At 32.4% G+C, this 24581-nt stretch overlaps 1 protein-coding gene across 18 annotated transcripts in view; it reads left to right on the top strand.

The window, feature by feature from the left end:
- Positions 1-24581, top strand: part of RIMS2 (regulating synaptic membrane exocytosis 2) — a 539581-nt gene that overhangs the window by 325681 nt on the left and 189319 nt on the right. For 12 of the 18 annotated variants that reach the window (XM_006053914.4, XM_025265138.3, XM_025265141.3 and 9 more), the window contains 3 exons: positions 5996-6126; positions 9931-10102; positions 12464-12617. In XM_006053914.4, the coding sequence (XP_006053976.2) occupies positions 5996-6126; positions 9931-10102; positions 12464-12617 (457 nt within the window). Of the gene's footprint in view, positions 1-2326; positions 2375-5995; positions 6127-9930; positions 10103-12463; positions 12618-24581 lie in introns of all 18 variants that reach the window. The other 6 variants (XM_006053915.4, XM_045162776.1, XM_045162781.1 and 3 more) reach the window with 1 other exon arrangement.

A 24581-nucleotide genomic window follows, 5' to 3' on the forward strand; every position in this document is an offset into this window, starting at 1 on the left:
ATTATCAGACATTTCATGCTTAAAATAAATGAATTCGTATTAATCACAAATTGCAATGACATGCATAATACTTCACCATTTTTTGATGAAATATCCAGAATCTATATAGAGAGAAAGCAGCTTAGTAGTTGCCAGAAACTGGGGCAATGGGGAAATGGTGAGCAATTACTTGATAGATACAGAATGTGATGAATCATGACTCTTCTGATGTGATGAAAAAGTTTTGAAACCTGAAGAAGGTGGCGGTGCACAGCATTGTGGATTCTCTAAATGCCACTGAATCGTTCACTTTATTTATTTTTTTTTAAATTTAAATTTATTTATTTTAATTGGAGGCTAATTACTTTACAATATTGTATTGGTTTTGCCATACATCAACACTTTAAAATGGTTAATGGCATGTTATTTTAATCTCATCTCAATTTAAAATAATCTGACAAAACAAAATACATTTACATAGCCAAGTTTAATGTATAAGCTTATGGGTAAAGGTTAAGTTTAAATTGGCATAGATTTTAGACAGTTGATTTAAAAAATCTATGAGTTGCTCATTTGAGGTCATTTTGGAAGATGGAAAAATGTTGACCTTAAAGGATTACTTTATTTCAAAGGACTATTTCTTTGAAAGTAAATGTTTTAGTTTTGAAGTAATATTTACTTGCAAAAATCTTTCATTACCTTGGTATTTTTGGTCAACAACAGGTAGGACAGTTGGGAAGGCAAAAAAAGTAAGATATATTTCTAAATTGAGTGTATTGTTAGTCCTTTTCTTCAGCATGCCTAGCTAATCTCTGTGAATTTCAAACATCCCTTACCCTTTGGCTGGAGAATTATCCGTTTAAGGTTATGCAGACAGATAACCAGGAACATACTCCATATCTAAACGTTCCTTTCTTCCTTTGGAAATGTCTCCTCATGAAAGAGAAGACAACTGAGATTTGAGACTGTCTTGGTTTTCGGAGATAAAGATGACTCAAATGGCTGAATGAAAGTCTGCTTTAAAGATTCACTTTCCTTTGGGTTTTAGATTATGTCTTAAACTATCATCAGGTTTTTGTCTGATGATGGCTGCATTGGACAGCAGTCTTCCTAGTACTTATTATCTGTTTCCGTATAGCAGTGGAAACGTCTGAAACATTTAACTGTTCACAACTGTTAATTAAACGAGAGACATGCATGAAAAATGTGAGAGATGGGATGGAATCTTGGTGAAAGAACAAAAAGTAAATGCCCTGATATCCATTTCCAAACCCAGAAACTTGAATCTGATTTTGTTCCTCTTGTAACTGTTGGCACGTCTTAATAGAGGCACAATGTCCCAATGGCTGTGGTATCTTTGGGAAGCTGTTTCAAAATTAAAAAAAAAAAAAAAAAAAAAAGTTAGAAGAGAAAAGAAATTTGATTTTACTCTATGAATTTGAAAGAGTGTTTTAACCAGAATTGAGCTTTATTATTTACCTTTAAAACTGTCTTACTTTTTGAGATTGGACAAGTCTGTCTAGGCTTTTTTTTTAATGTCTCTGTTTCCTCATCTACATACTGGAGATAACATCAACTACTTCTAGCGTTGTTTTAGGCAATAAACTTGCAATAAACTGTTATTGAAAGCTTGAAAATATATAAAGAATTGTATAAATAAAAAGAAAAATATTATTGTCATTAATAAGCGTGATTAGCTCTAAATAGTGTTATCTCAGGTGGTACATAGTAAATGTCTGAAAATAATGGTTAAATACTAGTTCCTAGTGTAGATTCTTAAAGTATGAAGCAACGAATTAATCCAGTGTGTTCCAGCACACTTTTATCTTTCTGTGTTTATTCTTTTAAGAAATGATAAAGCTGACTTGGCTAATATTTTTTAGACTTTTTTTCAGCCATATTCCTTTGGAAAGTTATATAATTACTTCTATAGATGACTTTTCACTAATAATTCTTTAATGTATTTTTATCTAACTTCTTCCTGGACCATGTTTTTTTCTATGTAGTGTGTTTAAGGCTGATATCTGAAATATCTTGACTCTCGTATTTTATGTTTACATTCATTCTTTCAGAATATATGAGCCCGATTATATTGTTTTACATTCAGTCTTAATTCCTGTTATGTTGATACATTAAAACTTCTCAGATTTTATATGGTTCTTAATCTGTTTTATAATTTGGGGAAAATTATTCATTATGTTGAAGTACTTAATTTAGATATATATTGTCATGGAAAAATGGATTTAAGGGATAGTTGTATGTGTTTTTTACTTTTGGTCTTTTAGTTCCAGCGTGTTGTCCTTTTTGGTTTTGTTTTATTGCTTTTTTCTTTAATTTTGCTTACCAGAGCCAAAGCCTTAGTAGAAGAACAACGCCTTTTGTTCCTAGGGTTCAGGTAAAGGCCTTGTCTGCCTGATAGAATCTAAAATTGTGTTTTAACCCTTATTTGTATGTTTTTGGAAAATGCATAGTAGGAAAACTTTATTTGGTATGTTGCTCCAAACCATATTATTGACTTCCAAATCATTTTATGAGCCAGCTTGTAAAATTCTGCATGGGGATTAAAATACAATAAAAATTTAAAGAGACAATCTTTGTTGGTGATTTTATATGGACTGAATACTAAAACTCATAAGTTTCAGGTTGGCATTTAATGTAGATTCCACTTATATCTGTAATATTGACACAAATAGCTGATTTTATACTGTTGACATTTTTATTACACTAAGGTTACTGTCTCTTTAAATCATTCATTATAGCACTTAACATCTACATTCACTTGCATTTTCCAAGCAATTACTCCTTGAGGAGACTGGCAAATAAATTTGTACCTTATCTAAAATATGAATTTTCTGCATATTATATATAAAGTTCAACTTTTGAAAACTATATGACTTTGATAGAACAAAATCACAATCCAAGTAAAATGTGTTGGGTTTATTTTGTTTACATTATGTAATTATAATTCCATTTGCTTTTACTGCAATACTTGGGTACAAGTTCTTTGCCACTTTTCATTAGGAAACCCCTATATGGAAAAGTAATGTTAATATAGTGTTTTTTAAAAAAGTAGTATTATGCTTTCCTTGCTTTGCTGCATGGGTTTTTTTGTTGTTGTTGTTATTATTATCGGTTTTCAATAATGCTAATTTAAATTAAAAAAATTGAAGCTGTTCTAGTTAACACTATCTAGTGTAAAATATTTACTTAGACTGCTCAGAGTCTGCTTGGGAAACTTAAAAGTGGCACATGAAAATTGTATTAAAGCAAGTAAAATGATATCAATATTTTTATTAATGAAAATGATGTAAAATAAATATATCATATTTAGAACTGTGGAAATATATTTGTTTTATTTTGAGAAATCAACAGATATATTCAAACCATTCATTTAAAAAGCACATTTAGGAATGTGACTAATAATCTAGCAAATAAAATAATTTTGTTTTGATACTGTGAGCTGGATATCTATTAAAAACTTCAATGCAAGTCCCATAATATAAAATGAAAATTAGGGCTATTGATCAAATGCCCAGTTTGACAGTTTATTAAAACATATAATTTTCATCAAAAAATCAGTGCAAAGTGTGCCTGTTTCATATCTATATTATTTTAATATGTATATATTTATAAAGTATAATTTAATAAACTATAAAGTATTAATGTGAAAATATGAAAGCTAGTACCTAATATCTGTTTGTGTGAGGAATGAATATTATTAATAAATGATATTTTTGGTTTTCCATGGCATAAGAAAATCTAAAAATAATACTATTTAGCAAGCATTTGAAATATATATCTTGAGATTTAGCTGTAATGATTTTAAAAGAGCAAAAATACTGCCTGTGGAGATGACAACAAAGGTTTAGAGTTAATCCCTAAAAAAGTACTCACAGAAATCAGTAATTTGCTCCAATAATTAATTATGAACTTAGTCTAACAATACTTATTATTTTTCTTTGTTATTTAAATGCACTGTTTATTGGAAAACAATTTTGTAGCCTTTCAGAAGTTTTTTTCTTTTTTGAAGTGTCTAATATTGATGTCATGATGCTCCAAGAAGGATTTTTAACCTCATGGAAAATAAAGCCATAGCTCTTATTGCTATAGAAAATAAAGAATATAGAAAGTTAGTGTGATTTGGTCACAAACTTAGAGGAACTTCGAATCTTTCTGACATCTGTTTCATCTCATGTATGAAACACTTGTATTTCCTACTTTTTTCTTCCCACTCGTATCTTTTGCCTGAATGTCTCTTTTTTCCATCTATTCTCATCTATATCTTTGTTTTTTTTTCTTTTTTTAATAGTAATTTCTAAAAATTTTATATTGGAGTATAGTTTAGAATGTTCCAGTTAATTTCAGGTGCTGAACTCTTTTTTTTTTAACTTAAATATCAGATGTTTTTTTCCAGGTTGTTGCTTCCCTAGTCTAATGCAGTGGTTCTCAAGCTTTAATGGAAATGAGAATCACCTGAGGATTTGTTAAAATGCAAATTTTCTGGGCCCCATTCTGGTTCTGTAGCTGAAAGGTGGGCCACAGGAATTTGTAACTTTTAAACAGATGAGTCAGATAATACTGTGGCAGGAGTTTCATGAACCACAGTTTGAAAACCACTTGACTAGGGTCTGTACTTAGCAAGTCAATTCAAAAAACTTTTTGTTGTAGAGCCTCAAGATAATAATACCTACATTAAATATAAGGACTTAATATAAAGAGTAGTATTACCATTTGTAAAATTTAAACATTTCTAATAATTATTCTTATAAGAGGACTAATTTCATTTAACCAAAAAAAAGTGTATAAATTATTTTATATACTTTTCTGGGTCCTTAGTCTTCTGACTCAAAATTCTTGCTTGGCCTCTCATCTCTTAGGATATGAAGTGAGGGACTCAAGAACACCATGTTAAAATTGGAACTGAACTGCTAACGTATCATATATATATTTATCTGTATATTTTTTTTATGTGGATGGTCTTATGTATATAGCCTAGAGCTTGGCCCAGCCCTGACTGTCTGCTTTGGAGCGGAGAGGAAAGGACTGACATGAGATATGTATTTAAGTCTTCCAAGCTGCTGCAAACATTGTGCATCCAAATTAAAAGGAAAAAATCAAACCATTGAAAATAAAATATGCATATTATGTAAACAAAACTTTTCCCCAAGCTCCAAATTTCCAATTCAGTTTCAGTTTGAAGATAGTGGCCAGGGATGTGCTAAATTCTGAACCAAATGGAAATGAGGATCATAGTCATCATCGCTAGGTGTGGGAGTGGGAGCTGTGTGTGGGAGGTGACAGTCGTTAAGTCTAATGAATTCAACAGCTGGATGTGAAGATCTAATCCCTCATTATGGCACAGGCAAATTATTCTAATTTTCTCATCTTGAATTATAAAATATACCCTTTTATTCTAAGGATGAATACATTTGCTTCACAAATGAAAAAGAGACTATGTATAAAAAACTTTAAAAGATGAATTTATTATAGTTTTAAATACAAATTTAAGCAGTCTGTTTACAAGTCTTCTAGTAATTCCTAGTTACTTATAATCTTTGAAAGATCTTTGCTGTGATATAACATAAAACATTTGCTGAAAATATTCCCATGAATGCCATATGAGCAACTTATCTGTTCAGTTCATTTTGAGCACTTATTCTGAACTCAGTATTGTAGGGGAACCAAAATGAACTACAGTGATTCCTGCATAAATGTAGACAGAGAAGAATCCTATATAAAGTCCTTATTATAGCAATGTAATTATGTGCATGTTAATAAACTATCAAATTAGATTATAAAAATTTCAAGAGATTTGTCAAAGTAAAATATCTGAATTAAACTCTCCATTCATTGAAGTTATTATAGCATATCCTTTTAAGTTAACTGCAATTTACTAAGTGAAGTTTATATTCTGTGCTAATATCAGGATAAGAGAATGGGCCAAAGGTTGGGAATGTAAGCATTCTGTTATATTAGTAAATGGTTAAGCTGATAAATAAATATTTTTGCTTTTCAGATAAAACTGTGGTTTGACAAGGTTGGTCACCAATTAATAGTTACAATTTTGGGAGCAAAAGACCTCCCTTCCAGGGAAGATGGAAGGCCAAGGAATCCTTATGTTAAAATTTACTTTCTTCCAGACAGAAGGTAAGGATATGAAACAAAAGTAAATATTCTTGAAAACAGTTGAGAAATGTTAATAGTAGGGTGTGTTTTGATTTTGTGTCATTTATTTTTAAATATCATACCAGTTAGATACTTATAAAGTTTAACATAGGCATAATGATTCCTAGGAATCAAAACAGTGACAGTAAATACTTTGAGATTGTTTTTAAACCCATTTCAAATGTTTATAATATAGATGATTTTATTCTATATCAATTTTATATTGTGTGGATTGCTTCTTAAAGTATGTTTTTACTTATAAAATTCATTAAGAATTGTGCACCTTTAAATCAAATACATTTTAAACAAACTACAGAGACAAAAAGCTGGAAATGGTACTAAAGGATATTCATCATGTTCCTCTACAATTTCTACTTTCTCTTACTAATATATTATTTCTCTACATTCTGTAAAATTAATGAACATGCTTTATATTTAATTACCCATATCATCAAGGAATCTCTACCATTGGGCCAAGATTTAGCTTCCTAAAGTGTCATTTACTTTGTGTCCATGCTGATCAGTATGCATGTTATTAATCTACCCTGATTTAAATAGAGAAACCAGGATAGAGAAATAGCTTGTCAAAAATCATCTAATCATTCTTAATTTCAAACACATGCCAAGTGAAAGAAATTATTCAATAAACATCATGAAAAAGGAAAAAAGTAGTACACTAATTTCCCTTCCCTAGCTGTTCTGCATCCCTGGTTTCTAGGGCTGGTCTGATCATTTTTCTCAGGATGGAAGTGGCCAGGTACAGATGTGATTTTAAACATATTTGTATACTTCTGCACACTCTCTTATTTGGTTTAACTTAAAGTCATCAGTATTGATGCCACACTATCATCTGAAGAATAGCCTCAACAAAGAAAATAACAAGTAGGCAGTTAACAAAGGCCTTACACTTTGATACCTATTTTGGAAAAAAAATTAGTAAAATTATTCAGAAAATATGTGAGGTTGCCACAGCCTCCTAAACTATTAGAAACTGTCTGCTGTATGATTTTATCTTATAAAGTTTACTTAGAGAAGATTGTTCTGTAACAACTTAGATTGTCTTTTGGGGAGGGATACACTTTGAACTGCAAGGGAAGATGAGGATATGCAATAGCTAAAATGGTAAATCCAACTTAAAACTTCAGTTGGATGACAGATGTCACAGCCATATTATCTACCATCTCACAGGGAGGCCACGTTACTTTGCTTCTAAGAGTGCAGTGAGTTTACTAGTCTAAGCATCCTTAGATTGCCATCATAAAAACTTGCAGAAAATTGTGCATTCCCACATATGCTTTTAAGCAAGCACATAACAAGTCATAGCTCAGTTGGTAAAGAATCCGCCTGCAATGCAGGAGAACCCGGTTCGATTCCTGGGTCGGGAAGATCCACTGGAGAAGGGATAGGCTACCCAATCCAATATTCTTCACCTTCCCTTGTGGCTCAGCTGGTAAAGAATCTGCCTGTGATGTGGGAGACCTGGGTTCAATCCCTGGGTTGGGAAGATCCCCTGAAGAAAGGAAAGGCCACCCACTCCAGTATTCTGGCCTGGAGAATTCCATGGACATAGTCCGTGAGGTTGCAAGAGTCAGACACGACTTTCACTTCACTTCAACATGTTTCTGTTTATTCAGAGCTCTGAAGAAAAATGCTTGTTTTTGAAGATGATAAAAGTCTCTCAGATTATTTGTTTTTTTTGTTGATTGTTTAGTTTTAGTTTATTTTTCATGCCTCTCCCCACTTTCTGAGCAGACAGAGCTCAGATGGATGAAAAAGTTCCTTTAAAGACTCCTTTGTATTCCCCAATATAGAATTTTTATCTTTTCTCAACAGCAAAAAATTGAGAAAGTTTTGAAATTTTTTCTCAGATTATCTCTCAGCTGAGTTTTCTTGTCAGATATCAGGAATTTGAAGAATATTTAGGCAAGTTTGTTGCTCACTTTATTAATAGAGTTGTGTCAGGATTTTATCCGTAGTGGAAAACAGAATTCTCTGGTTAACTCACATAGCTACTTTATCATCTCAACCTTTTTTATTCTGTTGACGTAAGTTTTTACACATGAATAAAGGACTGTGCTTTTAGTTTGAATTATTTGTTTTTTGGAAGAAAAGCCACAGGTCGTAGGAAGCAGTATAAACCATTCTTGGATTAGATGGCAAGGTTCCATCTAAATATTTTCTTTCTGATGTTGGTGGAAGGAATATTTATTTCTGACAGGGTGTTATAATTCATTCTTTTATGGATAGAATATAAAGTAGATGCTTTATAAATATTTGTTAAAGTTTTGGAAGGAGGAAGTGACAGTCATAAATCATAGTCCTTGTCATTATTTCTCTATTATTTAGTTGTTCTAATTTACAGCGCCACTTCTTTTTCATAAATTTGAATGGAGATAAGATTTCCTACATGGGTTTCCAAAGTTATTTTCCTAGGGAAACCATAGAAATTAATACAGACACATTGCTTTTAAATGGCCACATTAAATACATGCTTTTGATTCATTAAGTCAAATCTCTTGCATCCCCTGCGTTGGCAGGAGGATTCTTTACCACTCACACCGTGGAAAGCCCTTGTATTAAACAGCAAGCTCTGCTTTCAGCTAGGAGGAGTCACAAAGACTCCCTCATTTAGAGGCACTCTATCCCTTCTTAGTTCAAACTGCTTCCTGTTTCCCAATACTCTTAGAAGTGTGCTGTGCTGAAAGAATTTGAAGAAGTTAATACAGTTCTACTTTCTGTTCATTGGCACTTCTCACTTCAAATAGCCTCTTCTGATAGCTTAACATTGCTTTCCTTGATGATTTTCTTTGTTCCTATTCAGCCATTGATCCTCCCTAATAAGCTAGAGTAGTGATCTCCAAAAAGAATGGATGTACCCAGGGAATGTATCAAACAATTCATTGGAGTTCAGAAAGAAATGTTTGTATTTTTATTTTCATCTATTTTTGATTCCTATTTTTGTATATTTACCAATGAATGCAATATATTAGTATAACAGTATAGTAATACATGCATATAATTTATAAATATATGTGTGTATAATGGAATGCATAATCAAAAACATTAATTTGATAGAAATATGCAGCAGAAAAAAGTACGAAAGCCTCTGAACTGGAAGTTCTGTCCATCAGGATGGCCAACTTGCATTTCCAGCCCAGACTATAGCGGCTACCTCACACAGAAATAGTTTTACTATGTTTATAAAGACCTATAAATGTCAAATGAGCAAGTGTGTATATATAAGAAAATAATTTGAGAATATGTAATTACAATTGCTCATTGCTTAACTGCATGGAGATAAAGACATGAACATAACAATTTATTAGATTTATTGTACAAAGAATTTCTATAGTTTAAGTGAATAGTATATTGGTTGCAAATACTGTGTATAGAATTTGCATATGTATAAATATTAAAAGTAATAGTGTATGTAGCCAATAGGTTGATTTCCATTTTAAAGGTTTCTAGTAGGGCACTGTGTTAAAAAAAATGAGAGTTAAAGATTCTTTAGTCTGGTTTTATTTAGAATTTGTGAAAGACTGTTTTTAATTATTTATCATGGAAAATTTTCATATTTATTGTAATAGTCTGTTATTAAATCAAAGTTACATAATGATGTGCCTTATACATTTCAATAGTAATTTTGAAGATTACAATATTTTTAATATATGACAAATTTATGGGAAAACTTCACTTCTTTACTGCGAAATTTTAAATTAATACATTTTAGGGAAAAAGTTAAAATGAAGGTTTATGTAAGTTCATATATTCTTGTTTTCTTCATAGTGACAAAAACAAGAGAAGAACTAAAACAGTGAAGAAAACTTTGGAGCCCAAATGGAACCAAACATTCATTTATTCTCCAGTCCACCGAAGAGAATTTCGGGAACGAATGCTGGAGATTACCCTTTGGGATCAAGCTCGAGTTCGAGAGGAAGAAAGTGAATTTTTAGGAGAGGTATCTGGAACTATTTTAAAGCTTAGACTATTCATGTTATCCGGAATACTTTTGCTTATATGACTATCAGTAAAATATTATATTTTGAATACCTGAGAAAGTAAACATAATTTAACAGAATGAATTTAGCTGCTGTTTTAAGAAAAAAACTTATTGATGCTTTTATAGTATTTGTATATCGTTTTAGTTTACTAAACCAGTTGTACCAATAGTAATTCAATCATTTATCCATGGATAAATGGATAAATTTAGGGACTGAGGTTTCAAAGGCAGACAAGGTATATTCCTCTCTTTAAAGAATTTATAATCCACTAGAATACATATAAGAGAATGAACAATTATAACATAGCATGACAGATGTTCTATGGGAAAGTGCAGTAGGAGTACAAAATTGCTGTGCAGGGAAGGGGAAGTAGGTGGTCCAGGGAAGGCTCCACAAAGAAACTAGAATTTAGCAAAGTCAGAGGGAATACAGGATACTAGAGTTATGGGGTTCTTGGACAACTGCATTGAAATTTGAAAGGAATGTGGTAAGAAATTAGACTTGAAAGCTAAACTGACGTCTGATTGTATCCATTCATGTATCATATTAAGAGGCTGGATTTTATCCTGTAGATAATGGGAACAAATGACAGGTTGGAAAGAGCATGACTTAATTTCCTTTATACTTGAGAAAATATTTCTATGTGAAAGGTAAAGGATAAATTGAAGGGAACAGATGAGAGGCAATTCTCCCACCATTAACATACTAAGATAACTGCTTTCAGCTTTTTTCAGCATGGTTGATTTTCCTGAGTGAATTAAATGGTAATATCATGGGTAAAACAACAATCCATAGAAATATTGAACTGAATGTTGTTAGCTAAGGAATCAAAGAGTTGGAAAGAAGGGGAGCATAATTGCTAGAATCAGAGACTAGCTTCTGCTCCCTGGTTGTGCATTCCTGACATTGCTACTTCCTGACTTTGGTACTTGAGCAAGTTATTTAATATATTTGTGCTTTAGTTTCCTCTTCAGTAGAGTGAGAAGGGCTAGAGTGAGGATTAAATGTGTGTGTGTGTGTGTGTGTGTGTGTGTATGTGTGTGTGTGTGTAACCATTTAAAACACATGCCTATAATTTTGAAAATGACTAGGGACAGTTTAGGAAGAATGAAGAATACCTTAGTTGTTTTACGTTTTTACCTCCCATAGCTATATAGTGATTTATTATTATATAACAGTTCTCATATCCTTAGACACAGACCTTGTCGTATTTGCATGACTTTGAAAGATAATAAAAAGAATCATTTATTTCTATGGACTGACTTCCTTTTCAAATTTATTACATATTCGTGTTATAATATGTGATGACGTTATGTGGTTGTGTGCTTAGTTGTGTCCGACTCTTTGCAACTCCATAGACTGGTAGCCTGCCAGTCTCCTCTGTCCATGGAATTTTCCAGGCAAGAATTCTGGAGCGGGTTCCATTTCCTATTCCAAGGGAATCTTCCCAACCAAGGGATTGAACCCATGTCTCATGTATCTCCTGCATTGCAGGCAGATTCTTTACTGCTGAGCCACTTAAAAATCCATATTTTTTTTCTTTCCTGTTTTGAATCCTTAGTATCATGATACATTAAACCAAGTTCTAAGTAAGACAGTCTTTGATTTATAATGCATCTCTTTCACTTACCAGCAATGCAGACTTAAACAAGTTTTTTAATCTTTTTCAACCTTGGTATGCTTATCTGTAAAAAGTTGACTAATAAGACCAACCTAGTAGTTTTTACCCAAGAATTAAGATAATGTATGACATGGTTCTTAACACACAGTAAGCATTTCTAATTTGTTTTTATATCCCTGTTTCAGAATTTGTAAAGATTAAGCTAATGAATGTAAGTGAAATGCTTTTTAAACCATAAAACAGTATACATATATTAGTTATAATTACCGACATTTAGTAATAAGTTCTCTTTCAGTTCAGTTCAGTTGCTTAGTCGTCCTACTCTTTGCAACCCCATGGACTGCAACATGTCAGGCCTCCCTGTCCATCACCAACTCCCAGAGTTTACCCAAACTCATGTCCATTGAGTCGGTGATGCCGTCCAAACATCTCATCAATGTCATATTTAACAGCCTCTAGTAGAGGGTCTGCTACAGCCTCCAGTAGTTCGAAGATCTACAAATAAATGTCTTAGGTATATAAAGCTATTAAATCAATAAGTTATAAATATTTATATATTTAACTAGTGTCAAGCATATGGGCAATTCTATTGCATAACCTTGCTTTTGACCTAACAACATTACTATTATAATGAAATCATTTAAGAGAATTTCTATATTATTGTCCTATGACAATGCTTTGTCTCTTGGCTTTGTAGATTTTAATTGAATTAGAAACAGCATTATTAGATGATGAGCCACATTGGTACAAACTTCAGACTCATGATGTTTCTTCATTGCCACTTCCCCATCCTTCACCATATATGCCACGACGACAACTCCATGGAGAGAGCCCAACACGGAGGCTGCAAAGTAAGTTTTCAGTAAAATTTTTCATAAATTTATTGAAACATCTTGAATGATATATATGACAGAGAATTTAAGGATACCATTATGGGTATTAACAGGTATCTATTAGTGTTTTCACAGCTGTTTTTAAAGCTTTTAAACTGATACACTTAACTGAATGCATGTTGTATTCACGTATCGCAGCATGACACACTGCGCTTCACTGTGTTAAAACTTCACCGTGTTTTAACTTTGCCTCTTAGAATCTAAAATATAGAAATGAAATAGTTAGTGTAGTAGAATTTGGTCATGTAGCTGTAGATATCTGAAATTATGATTTCTACCTGCATTAAGCCAAATATTTTAGGAATATGTAGGATAAAAGTATAGCATAGTGGTTGAAACCATGTCTATGAACATTACTCAGATAAACTTTAAGTTTTAATTCTCTCGTTTAACTATTGTATGACTTGAGGTAGGTCATCTCTCTCTGTTTCACTTTCTTCACTTAGAAAATGGGAATAATATGTCACAGGACAGTTCTAAGAGTTAATGTCAGAAGTACAAACTGATATTATTGTTGTTGTTAACAGCGTTTGCATTTTATCCTGAATTATGCACAGTCCAAACTATAAAATAGATTATTCAGAGAATCTTAAAGGAAACTTAGAAATATTTTCTGCATTGAAGATGGAAAATGGCATTGTTGGTTTGTTGATCTTGCAGCTCAAGTTTATTTGTTTTTTTCTGATGAATCTTTGTGATAGGTGAAGTGGATGCTTTTTGCTTTGGATAGTATTCATGGAGCCATCGCATTTCAGGTTTAGCAACTTTTTTGTCAAGTAATGGAGAACTGATTGAGATTAACTAAATTTCAGAAGTACAAATTTATAAGCATAAATGCTGTGTCATCATGACATCAATCGTGGTAAAGACACTTGACCATATAACAAATAACTTGTATAAATGAATCACAGCCTTTTTGATGCATAGAGGGCTAAATTACATATCAGAAGGTTGTTTGTTGAGTAGAGAATTAGAGCAAAGCATTGACTTTATGGAATAATTAATCATAGGAAAGCATAGAGATGTGTATTAACTTCTTTTTAAAATGCTCTAATTACTGAAATTTTATTTGCATTAGATACAACCTCTTACCCTTGGAGGGGATTAATTTAACACTTCTTTTGCAGCACTCACTTTTCTCAGTTCCCCCCGGAGTGAACACCCACACCTTTATTTGCAGTTGTCATCACAACATTGTTTGTTGTAACTACATTATCATGAAATTTATGTTGACTAAATTTAGAGTGTCTGCTCTTTCTGACCCTGTAATCTACTCAGTACATTGTCTCGAAATCACAATGTAGGATGATGAGTTATACATGAAGGTTGCTAGTATAATTCATTTTGTACTAACTCCTGTAGATTAGGTTTATAGGCTATTAATGCTAGCTTCTATTGCCCTTTCTTGCAGCACTGGCCCCTTCTCTCTTTACTCGAGTTGTTATTGCAATAAAGAGTAGGTTTGATGACTCTTAGTATCTGAAACTCTTAAATCTATGAATAATTTTAATTTTTTCCCTCCCTAGCTAAGAATAGTGTATGTGAGGTATGATAATAGAGGACTTTCTAGTTATCTGTATAAATCATGGATATTCTTGAAATTAATTTAATCAATTTTGCAGATATTAATATTTTCCATCCTTACAATGGCTCTTCTGTTGAGTAATCATTAATAATATTAAATTAACCCCTGGGTGAAATAATAACTCCATGTTGTACTGTATGAGTCTCGCCACTATCAATTAACTTCTAATAAAATTAATTTTCAATATTTGAATATATGACTGAATTTGGTGTTTTACATTAAAATTTTATTATAATTTACTAGCAATGTGTAGGCATAAAGATTGGTAAAAATGGTGTGTTAAAGGAAGATTAGGAGATAATACTCAGGGGTAGTCAGAAAGTTAAAGATATTACCATTGGCTAAGTGTATGTTGCTCATCAATGACAGGTTCAAGTTAGGGTATTAGTAAGTAAGTATATTAATTATTTTAAGATTTTATTGATGAATAGAACCTCCTTTAGGTTTTTTCTCCATGGAAAGGTTTATATGGAAATTATTTACAAGTATGTTTAAATTGTCAAAGATCATATGATTAACTTATTTGAGGGAACATACATGTATGAATGGGCTTCCCAGGTGGCTCAGTGGATAAAGAATCTGCCTGTAATGATCGAGACACAGGAGAGATGGGTTCGATTCTTGGGTTGGGAAGATGCTCTGGAGGAGGGCATGGCAACTTGCTCCAGTATTCTTGCCTGGAGAATCATATGGACAGAGGAGCCTGGCAGGCTATAGTCCATAGGGTCACATGGAGTCTGACACAACTGAAGGGACTGAGCACGCAGGCACATATGTATGAATAACTAGCCATCAAAAATGTATAATAACCCCTTATTTATTCCCTACATCCATATAATAAAAGTTTTGGTAATTCAATCTCTGAAGCTTATGAATAGCATTCTGAAGCTATTAGTTTATTAAATGTACCTGGACATTTGTTGTTATTTAAAGTGAATAAATGGTAATGTTGGGATTCTGTTCTTTCCTCTGATGATTTTCTATTTTAAATTTGTAGATTCAGATTATTCAAAGCAGTATCTCATTAAGAAGATATTAGTAATTTATCATTTAATAATATATTTTTAAAAATCTGAAAGCTCTTCTAAAAATAATTGTGTCATGCATTTGTAGTTAGTTTAAATAGTCTGAAAAAATGTTTTTGAGATGCTGTCCAGACAACTTTGATTGTAAGCTTTAAGTGATTTCACAAATGATTGGTGAAAGTATTTGAAATAGATGACCTTTTATACCAGTATCCCTGCATGTTGCAAAATAAGAATGTTGTGTTTTAGAAAATTTATAGCAATGGTTACATGCTTGTTGTTCAAAAGTCTAATGAAAGTAGGCTGTCAGGAGTCAAAACTTTAATGATAAGGAATTAACATTTCTTACAACACTTTTTCTTCAGGCTACTGTTGAGCACTCCCTTCACAGACATTGTTATTTTGATAACACCAAAGAATGGGGAAGAGAGCAGTAGATATTTCAAAGAGTGATTAACTAAGCATCTTTAAAAATATGTCAGCAAGACTGAAGCTACAAGCTCAAATAATTAAAATGCATCAATAGAGAAATGAGGTTGGCAAAATAGCTCACATACTCACATTATTTTATTTTTGATTCATTGATGAGAAACTATTCATAACTTTCTTGAAACATAAAGAGATTGGAAAATATATTTTGATATTTACATTTTATTGTTATATTCTTTACTCTTATTTATTTAAAGTTTTATAGTATCTTAAGGTAAAAATCTTCCTTTACTTATTTATTTCTTGAGAAATAACATCTTATAACAAATAACATTATTAACATCTTATTCTCATCACAATTTGAACCATAAAGATCCAATCAGAGTTTTCTTTAATTTGGTACTTCATTCTTATTTTTCTCTCATAATAACCAGATTCTTCTCTTTGATGTCTCAAATGTTAAACCTCTTTCACTCTTTAAAGAAGAAAACATTATATCTACCATAGTTTTATTTACCTTCATGACCACAAGTCTTCATGGAAAAGTGAATGCAAACAAATCATAGAGCTAGAACTAAAACGATACTGTTGAAAGGTATTAGATAAAAGAGACATGACCTTATAATTAAAGTTTTTCAGGATTCCAACTATTTTGGGGGCATTGGGGTCAATATTTCTTTCAGTTCTGCACCCAGTTGCCTCCCTGCTCTCCTTTTTGGATGGGGTTACATATATAAAATCTTTTGACAGTTTTTCTTAGGTTGCTGAGTCTATGCTGTTGTTGTTTTATAATTTTTTCCTCTCTTCCTCAGTTTTGATTATTTTTATTTACTTATCTTCAAGTTGACTGATATTTCGTTCTACAGTGTTCAATTTTCCAGAAAAAAAAATTCTGTGAATTATCTTATTAAATACATTATATTTTTCATTTTAAATTTTACATTTGGTTTTCTTAGATGTTACTGTATCTTTCCTGTTCCCCTTGTTTTATTATATGTGTATATGTATGTACAAACAAATGTGTGTGGACAGATGTGTGCTTGCTTAGTCTCTAAGTCATGTCAGACTCTTTGCAGCCCCTTGGACTGTAGCCCACCAGGCTCCTCTGTCCATGGGATTTCCCAGGCAAGGATACTGGAGCAGTATGGATACTGCTGAAGGCCCTTTCCTTCTCCAGGGGATCTTCCCCACCCAGGGATGGAACCTGCATCTCCTGCATTGGCAGGCAGATTCTTTACCACTGAGCCACCTGTGAAGCCCATGTGTAGGTGTATGTCGATATATTAAAGAATTTATAGGATTATATTATATATACACATATGTGGATATAAATACATAAGTGATATAATATATAATTTATATCTATATGTATAATACTATAAATTCTTTAAGCTATCTATTAGTTCAGTCGCTTAGTCGTGTCTGACTCTTTGCGACCCCATGAATCACAGCACGCCAGGCCTCCCTGTCGATCACCAACTCCCAGAGTTTACCCAAACTCATATCCATTGAGTCGGTGATGCCATCCAGCCATCAAGCTCTATATAGTATTTATTTTAAAGTATACTAATTCCAACATCTTAGTCTTATGTGGGCTTATTAATATTTTTCTTTCTTTCTTTGCCTAGGGATCACATTCTGTATGTTTTATATATCTACTAATGTTTTGTGTACTGGACATTGTGTTTAATATACTTTAGAGACTGAATTTTGAAGAATATTGTGTTTTATTTTAGCAGACAGTGAAATTACTAAAGTATCACTTAAAATCAATTGAAGATGTGTTTCATTTTTATTTTTGTTCTATTTTGATCCTTTGCATAGTTCTAAGTTATAATCCTTAGTCTAATTTGTTGTTCTTATGTCTAAGTTCTGAACTCTAGACAGAGTTCAAAATTTGGCCAAAACCTATAATTAATAGGATTTAAACTCCAAACTCCATTTCCTATACATCAGGGCGTTGCTGAAATCTTGCAGACCGTTTAGCCTTTCGACTGTGGCTTTCTGCTAGGTTTCTTCTTGTTTTTCTCTCTGCAGTTTATAATTTTAGGCAAGAATTTTGGGGACCATTAAGTGTAAGTTTTTGGTCTCCTCCTTCTCTGGCTCCCTCCATTCCAGGATTTCTGTACAATCACAGCTGCTCTCACAATTCTGAATTCTGATTTCTGGCTTCTCAGCCTTGTAAGACTGAAGTATTTTGCTGATCTGTAATTTCTCTGCAGTGAACCTTATGGGGAAGGCCATTAAGAGAAAACTGGTTAAATAGGTCCTTTTCTTGGGCTTCCCTGTAGCTCAGCTGGTAAAGAATCCTCCTGCAATGCAGAAGACCCCAGTTCGATCCCTGGGTTGGAAAGATCCCCTGGAGAAGGGATAGGCTACCCACTCAAGTATTCTGGCCTGGAGAATTCCATGAACTATACTCCATGGGGTCACAAAGAGTTGGACACGGCTGAGTAACTTTCACTTTCTTTCTTTTATTTCAAGGCTCATATTGCCAATTTCTGCCTGAGTTTGTTCTCTGCTATCTTTGAATAGTTTTGTATTAAAATATTTTTCCAGAATTTAGAATTATTACTGACAGAGTTAGTTTGATATAAGCTACCCAATTATTCTAAGAAGCAAAACTCTACATTTTTATTTTTAATTCGAGGATAATTGCTTTAAAATGTTGTGTCGGTTTCTGCCATACATAAACATGAATCAGCGACAGGTATACATATGTGCCCTCCTTCTTGAACCTCCTTCCCATCTCCCACCCCATCCCACCCCTCTAGGTTGTCACAGAACTTCCTGTTAGCTATCTGTTTTACACATGGTAATATATATATTTCAGTGCTACTCTCTCAATTCGTCCTACCTTCCCCTTCCTCCACTGTGTCCATAAATCTAGAACTCTACCTCTTTATGTAGACTTTTTACTGATGTATAGAATTCATATAGAAACATGTGTAAATTGTAAATATACTCATGGATCAATTTTGACTAAGAAGCCACAGCATGTAACTAACATCCACATCAAGAAATAAAATATCATCTGCATCTTTCCAGCCTCTCTTCTGCTCTCTTCCAGTAATTATTCCCACTGTCAAGATAACATATGACAGAATACTTTCACTTATTTTTAATTTCATATAAATGGAATACTCACACATATATGAATTTTGTAGAAACGAGATTACACAATGTATTTATATATTGTATCACATATATAGTATGTGACTTTTTCCATTACCACTATGTTGTATGAGTCATAAATATTGTTGCATATAACTGAAGTTGTTTATCATTTTCATTGCCATATGCAATTTATTTCTATAAGTATACACCAATATATCTTATTTTTAGGTTGGTTATGAAAGCTATTTGTCTAAGTGAATTTTTATGCTTTGGTCAGAGGTAATAACTATACAAAGGAATTGCTTATCTTGGCTTTAAAGTGTGATTTAAACTATTTACAAATTTTGATACACTATTGTTTATTAGCAGCCTTCTAAGAAGGTTATAATGTGAAGGTATTTAGTTAAAATCACTAGTTTGGGGAATTAAATTGTTTATTTAATTAAAAAAGCCTACAATTGATTGACAGTTTGCTTTCAGATTTTGACTGTTCCTGAGAGTGCTTATTGCACATGCCTTTTGGTAATCACATGTGTTCATTTTTGCTCTGGATATACCTAGTAATAGAGTAGGTAGGTAAGAGGCTGTACATATATTCAATTGCTGTAGATACTGTGTTACAGTTTCCCCAAACTATCCAAATGTATACTTCTTACAGCAGTGAATGAGGGTTTGAGTTTTCCTATATGCTTACTTTATATTTGGTATTTTTAGTTCTTTTCATTCACTCATTCAGGTGGGTGTGTAGTATTACCTCACTGTGGCTATAATTTGCATTTCTCTAATAGCCTTTTCTTAGGTTAATTGACTATTTAGATATCTTCTTTTATGGAGAATATAGTCAAATTTCTTGCTCATTTTTCTTTGGGATTATTTATATTTATATTACATTTATATTTCTTGATATTTTCATAAGATTTTTATGCTACTTTTGGAGATTCTGGAAGTTCTATTTAATTCCTGGTTGAATGAAAAGTTTTAATCATGAATGGATTTGAATTATATCAGTTTTTTTCTGTGTATGTGGATATAAATATATGATATATAGTCTTGTTCTACTAATTGGTAAATTGTATTGATTTTAAATGTTAAAGTTATCTTGCATTCCTTTAATAAACCCAAGTATCTCATGATGCATTATCATTTTATCTGTCTCTGGATTCAGTTTGTTAATATGTGTAGAATTTTTGCATCTGTATTCCTGACAGAGAGAGAAGGGAGAAGAGTTTTCTTTCTTTTTATAACAACTTATTTGCTTTTGTTATCCATATTCTGCTGCTGGGTTCATACAAAATATTAGGAAATTTTACTTCTTTTTTTATTTGATGTCTTTCATTTTCCTTTTTTGTAATGTCCTTGTTGAGCTTTTATTTCAGCGCTTCTCTGGCTTCATAAATTCTTCCTCATTTTCTGTTGCTTGAAAGAATGTGTATATTATTGGTATTTTTTTCCTGTACATGTTTAGAAGTATTCACCATTTATGTTACCAGGGTTGGCAATTTCTTTGTAGGTGCTGAATTACATTTTCAGTTTCTGTACTAGATTTAAAACTATTCAAAATTTTATGTTTTCTTGTGTCAGGTTTGTTAGGTTGGATTCTTCTTGGAATTTGAATATTTCTCCAATTTTGAAAAAAAAATTTGCATTAAATTTGTTCATAATAGCATCTTATTGTCTATTTAATGTCTATTGAGTTTGTAGTCATGTCCTCTTTTCCCTTATATTGGTAATTTGTTCCTTTTCCTTTTATTGTTCTTGGTCAGATTTGCTGATGCACTATCAATTCTACTAGTCTTTCAAACAGTAAACTTTTTGTTTGTTTACTTTTTAGGCTGTATATTTCTTTTCTTTTCCATTTTTTTTTCCTATTTACTGCTGCTAAGTCACTTCAATCGTGTCCGACTCTGTGTGATCCCATAGACGGCAGCCCACCAGGCTCCCCCGTCCCTGGGATTCTTCAGGCAAGAACACTGGAGTGGGTTGCCATTGCTGTCTCCAGTGCGTGAAAGTGAAAAGTGAAAGTGAAGTTGCTCAGTCGTGTCTGACTCTTAGCAACCCCATGGACTGCAGCCTACCAGGCTCCTCTGTCCATAGGATTTTCCAGGCAAGAGTACAGGAGTGGGGTGCCACTGCCTTCTCCGTTTTCCTACTTAAGTTCTCCTTAATAGGAAACTTTTCCTTTAAGTTTCATTTGTTTCTCATCATCTCTTCAGAAGGATACATAGATAATTTTTAATGTGGTGTGATATTATTGTACTTTCATTTACCTGTAGATTTTTTAGGAATATATTGTTAAATTTTCAAACTTTAGGGATTTTCTAGGATTTTGTAAAACATTGAAATTGAGCATAATAACCATCTTGTAGGAGTATTCACTTTGAATAATTTCAGTCTTTAACATTAACTGTTTGCTTTATGGTGTAGTATGTAATCAATTTTGGTAATTGTTCTTTAAAAGAATGTTTATCTTGTCATAGTTTGGTATGTGTTCAACATATGTTGTTTATTGGGTTTATTAACTTCATTTTTCAAATATTCTGGGTTTTTTTTCTTGATTTTTCATCTGATTACTTCATCAGTTATTGAGAGGTATATTAAAACCCCCACCCGTGATTTGTCACTATTTGTTATATATATTTTCAGGATATGTTATTAGGTGCCTACAAAACTAGAATTGTTATATTTTTTTCCTAATAGACTGATAATTGTATCATTACATAATGCCTCTCTTAGGAATACTTTTTCCTTAAGATATGCTTTGATGTTACTCTTGCTGCAGCTGCTTTTTTTTTTTTTTGGTACGGTATAACTTTCTCAATCCTTTTATTTTCAGCTCTCTGTATACTTGTATTTAAGATTTGTCTATTGAAAACAATGTAAACTTTATTTTCTAAAATCCATCTGGAAAAATTTATCTTTTATTGGGATAATTTATAAATTAATATGTAATTTCTTATAAATTTTGCTTAATATTTTATACATCATTTAATTTCTATTTGTCTTTTTTCTCCCTTCTTACTTTCTTCAAGATCCACATTATTTTAATGACATCAACAAATAGTCACCTGTTATGCTTATGGTGCTTGACATTGTGATTGATCCAAAGATACATAATACCTAAGTAGCAAGCAAAACCATTATTTACAAACTTGTCTGTGAAATACACTTTTTAAAAAAATTTATTTAATCTGACTCTTAGGTTCCCATTTTTGTAGTCAAATAGCAGTCATTCCTTCTTCTTACCTACTCTCAACTCTCAACCGAGGTTCTAGAAAACCCTAAAAAAGGACAACATTCAGGAAAAACCTACTAATTTTTATTCCTTTGAGTTCACTGGTGTGTCCCAGTGTGCACTGGTTTCTGAAACCAGGTCTACACATAGAAATTGTTACTAATGCTGATTGCTATGGTGCTTAGCATCCAACTTCTGAGGTACTTCATGTAGCTACTATCCTGGAATCCTAAAATATCACTGGACTCTGGAGAAGTCTTAGAGCCTGGGTTCCTATTATATACAAGGCTCTTTAACCATTGTCTCCTTACAGATTCTGCCAAATCTTGTCCTTTAGCGGCATTTGCCTTCTTTTTAGCCATCTACACTCCTCTTTGTTTCTGTCTTTTAGCATAATCTCATTAGTAAGCCTGTAGTATCTTCATCTCTCATAGCTTTCCATCCTGAAAGATATATGTCCCTAATTCAAAGAAACACAAAAGTCTATAATAAAACATAATTTCTATCCCTGTATGTGGTCATGCAATAATTAATTTCTAACTTTGTATAATTTTTAAAATCATATATAAGAAGGAGGGTTATACAATTAAAACTGTAAGCTTTTGTGGAGTGGTGTAATAATTTAGGAATATGAGAATAGTGCAAGTTGTGATGAGCATTTTAGCTATATATGAAAGATTAAGTAGAATTTTAATAAATGGAGGTAAGGGAAATGAACTGTACGTTTGGGAAAGTAGAGACATAAGGAAATTTATTATGATGAGACTTACTGCAGAAAGCATTGTGTACCAGGCTAAGGATTAGGAGGTTTTAATTTTTAAATAAAACCTGAGGGTAGAAGAATGAAAGGAATAGCATCTTAACATGATTTATTACTTCTCCTGATGTGCTACAACAAGGGGAAAATGTGCTTTGAGGGGAGGGGATTCTCTTCATTGTATTGTATAAACAAATGTCTATCTTGCTTATAAATGTAGATGTGTATTTTGGAATTAGAGGAAGTTAAATGTAGTAAATATTAGAGAAAGCAGTAAATTGCAGTGAAAAAATTAGGGGGAAATGGCTTTCCTTTATTTGTCTATTTATTATGAAAATATCTGCAATAAAAATGTAAGCTTTAATTAGTATCTTGCAATATTTTTACATCTAATCTGTTTTCCTTATTTGAAAACCTTTTTTATAAATTGTGATTCTTAAAATAATGAACATAAATTTTAATTTTAAAAAGACAGAGGAGCTATATCCTTGACAGAAAACACTCATATTCACTCTCTGAAATCATTTAAAATATTAGGTATTTTACAATATTTGTGAAGAAAGAGCTGGAGTTTGAAAACTTTAGTGTCTTTTGTTCTGTATTGACTATAGTAATGCCCTTTATACAGTTTTAAGAAATAGTATAATCCTTTGATTATTTGTCTTAAACTTGTAAAATGCTTCATTCTAAATACTAACAGTGAAAACTTACATTGAATTCTTCCAAACTCTATGAGGCCACTATCACCCTGATACCAAAACCAGACAAAGACAACACAAAACAAGAAAACTACAGGCCAATATCACTGATGAACGTAGATGCAAAAATCCTCAACAAAATTTTAGCAAACAGAATTCAGCAGCACGTCAAAAAGTTCATACACCATGACCAAGTTGGGTTTATTCCAGGGTGCAAGGATTCTTCAATATATGCAAATCAATATGATACACCATATTAACAAATTGAAAGGTAAAAACCATATGATGATCTCAATAGATGCAGAAAAAGCCTTTGACAAAATTCAGCACCCATTTTTGATTAAAACTCTTCAAAAGATGGGCATAGAAAGAACCTACCTCAACATAGTATAAAGGCCCTATGTGATAAGTCTACAGCAAACATTCTCAATGGTGAAAAACTGAAAGCATTCCCCCTAAGATTAGGAACAAGACAAGGGTGTCTACTTTAACCACTATTATTTAATGTAGTTCTGAAAGTCCTAGCTACAGGAATCAGAGAAGTAAAAGAAATAAAAGGAATCCAGATCAGGAAAGAAGAAGTAAAGCTCTCACTGTTTGCAGATGACGTGATACTATACACAGAAAACCATAAAGATAGTATCAGAAAATTACTAGAGCTAATCAGTAAATTTAGCAAAGTTGCAGGATACAAAATCAATACACAGAAATCACTTGCATTTCTATAAACTAAAAATGAATTAAGCCTTATACTTCTTGGTAGTTGGACTGATTATTTCATTGTTCTTTTCTTCCCAAGGGCATATTTATTAGACCAATAGTAATAAAAAGAGAAAATCACATAAGACCATCTCTGAGTGGTATGTAATTGAAATAATGATATAAATGACTTAACAAACTATGAGGGGTCCTCTTAACAACAGAGTGCTTTACAGAAAATTCTCAAATACCTTTGAAATAAAGAAGGGCATAGTAAACCTGGTGGCTCGGACTGTAAAGAATTTGCCTGCAAAGCAGGTGACCCGGGTTCAATCCCTGGGTCTGGAAGATTCCCTGGAGAAGGGAATGGCAACCCACCC

This window comes from Bubalus bubalis, chromosome 15 (genome assembly GCF_019923935.1).
Source record: "Bubalus bubalis isolate 160015118507 breed Murrah chromosome 15, NDDB_SH_1, whole genome shotgun sequence".
Classification (NCBI taxonomy): domain Eukaryota; kingdom Metazoa; phylum Chordata; class Mammalia; order Artiodactyla; family Bovidae; genus Bubalus; species Bubalus bubalis.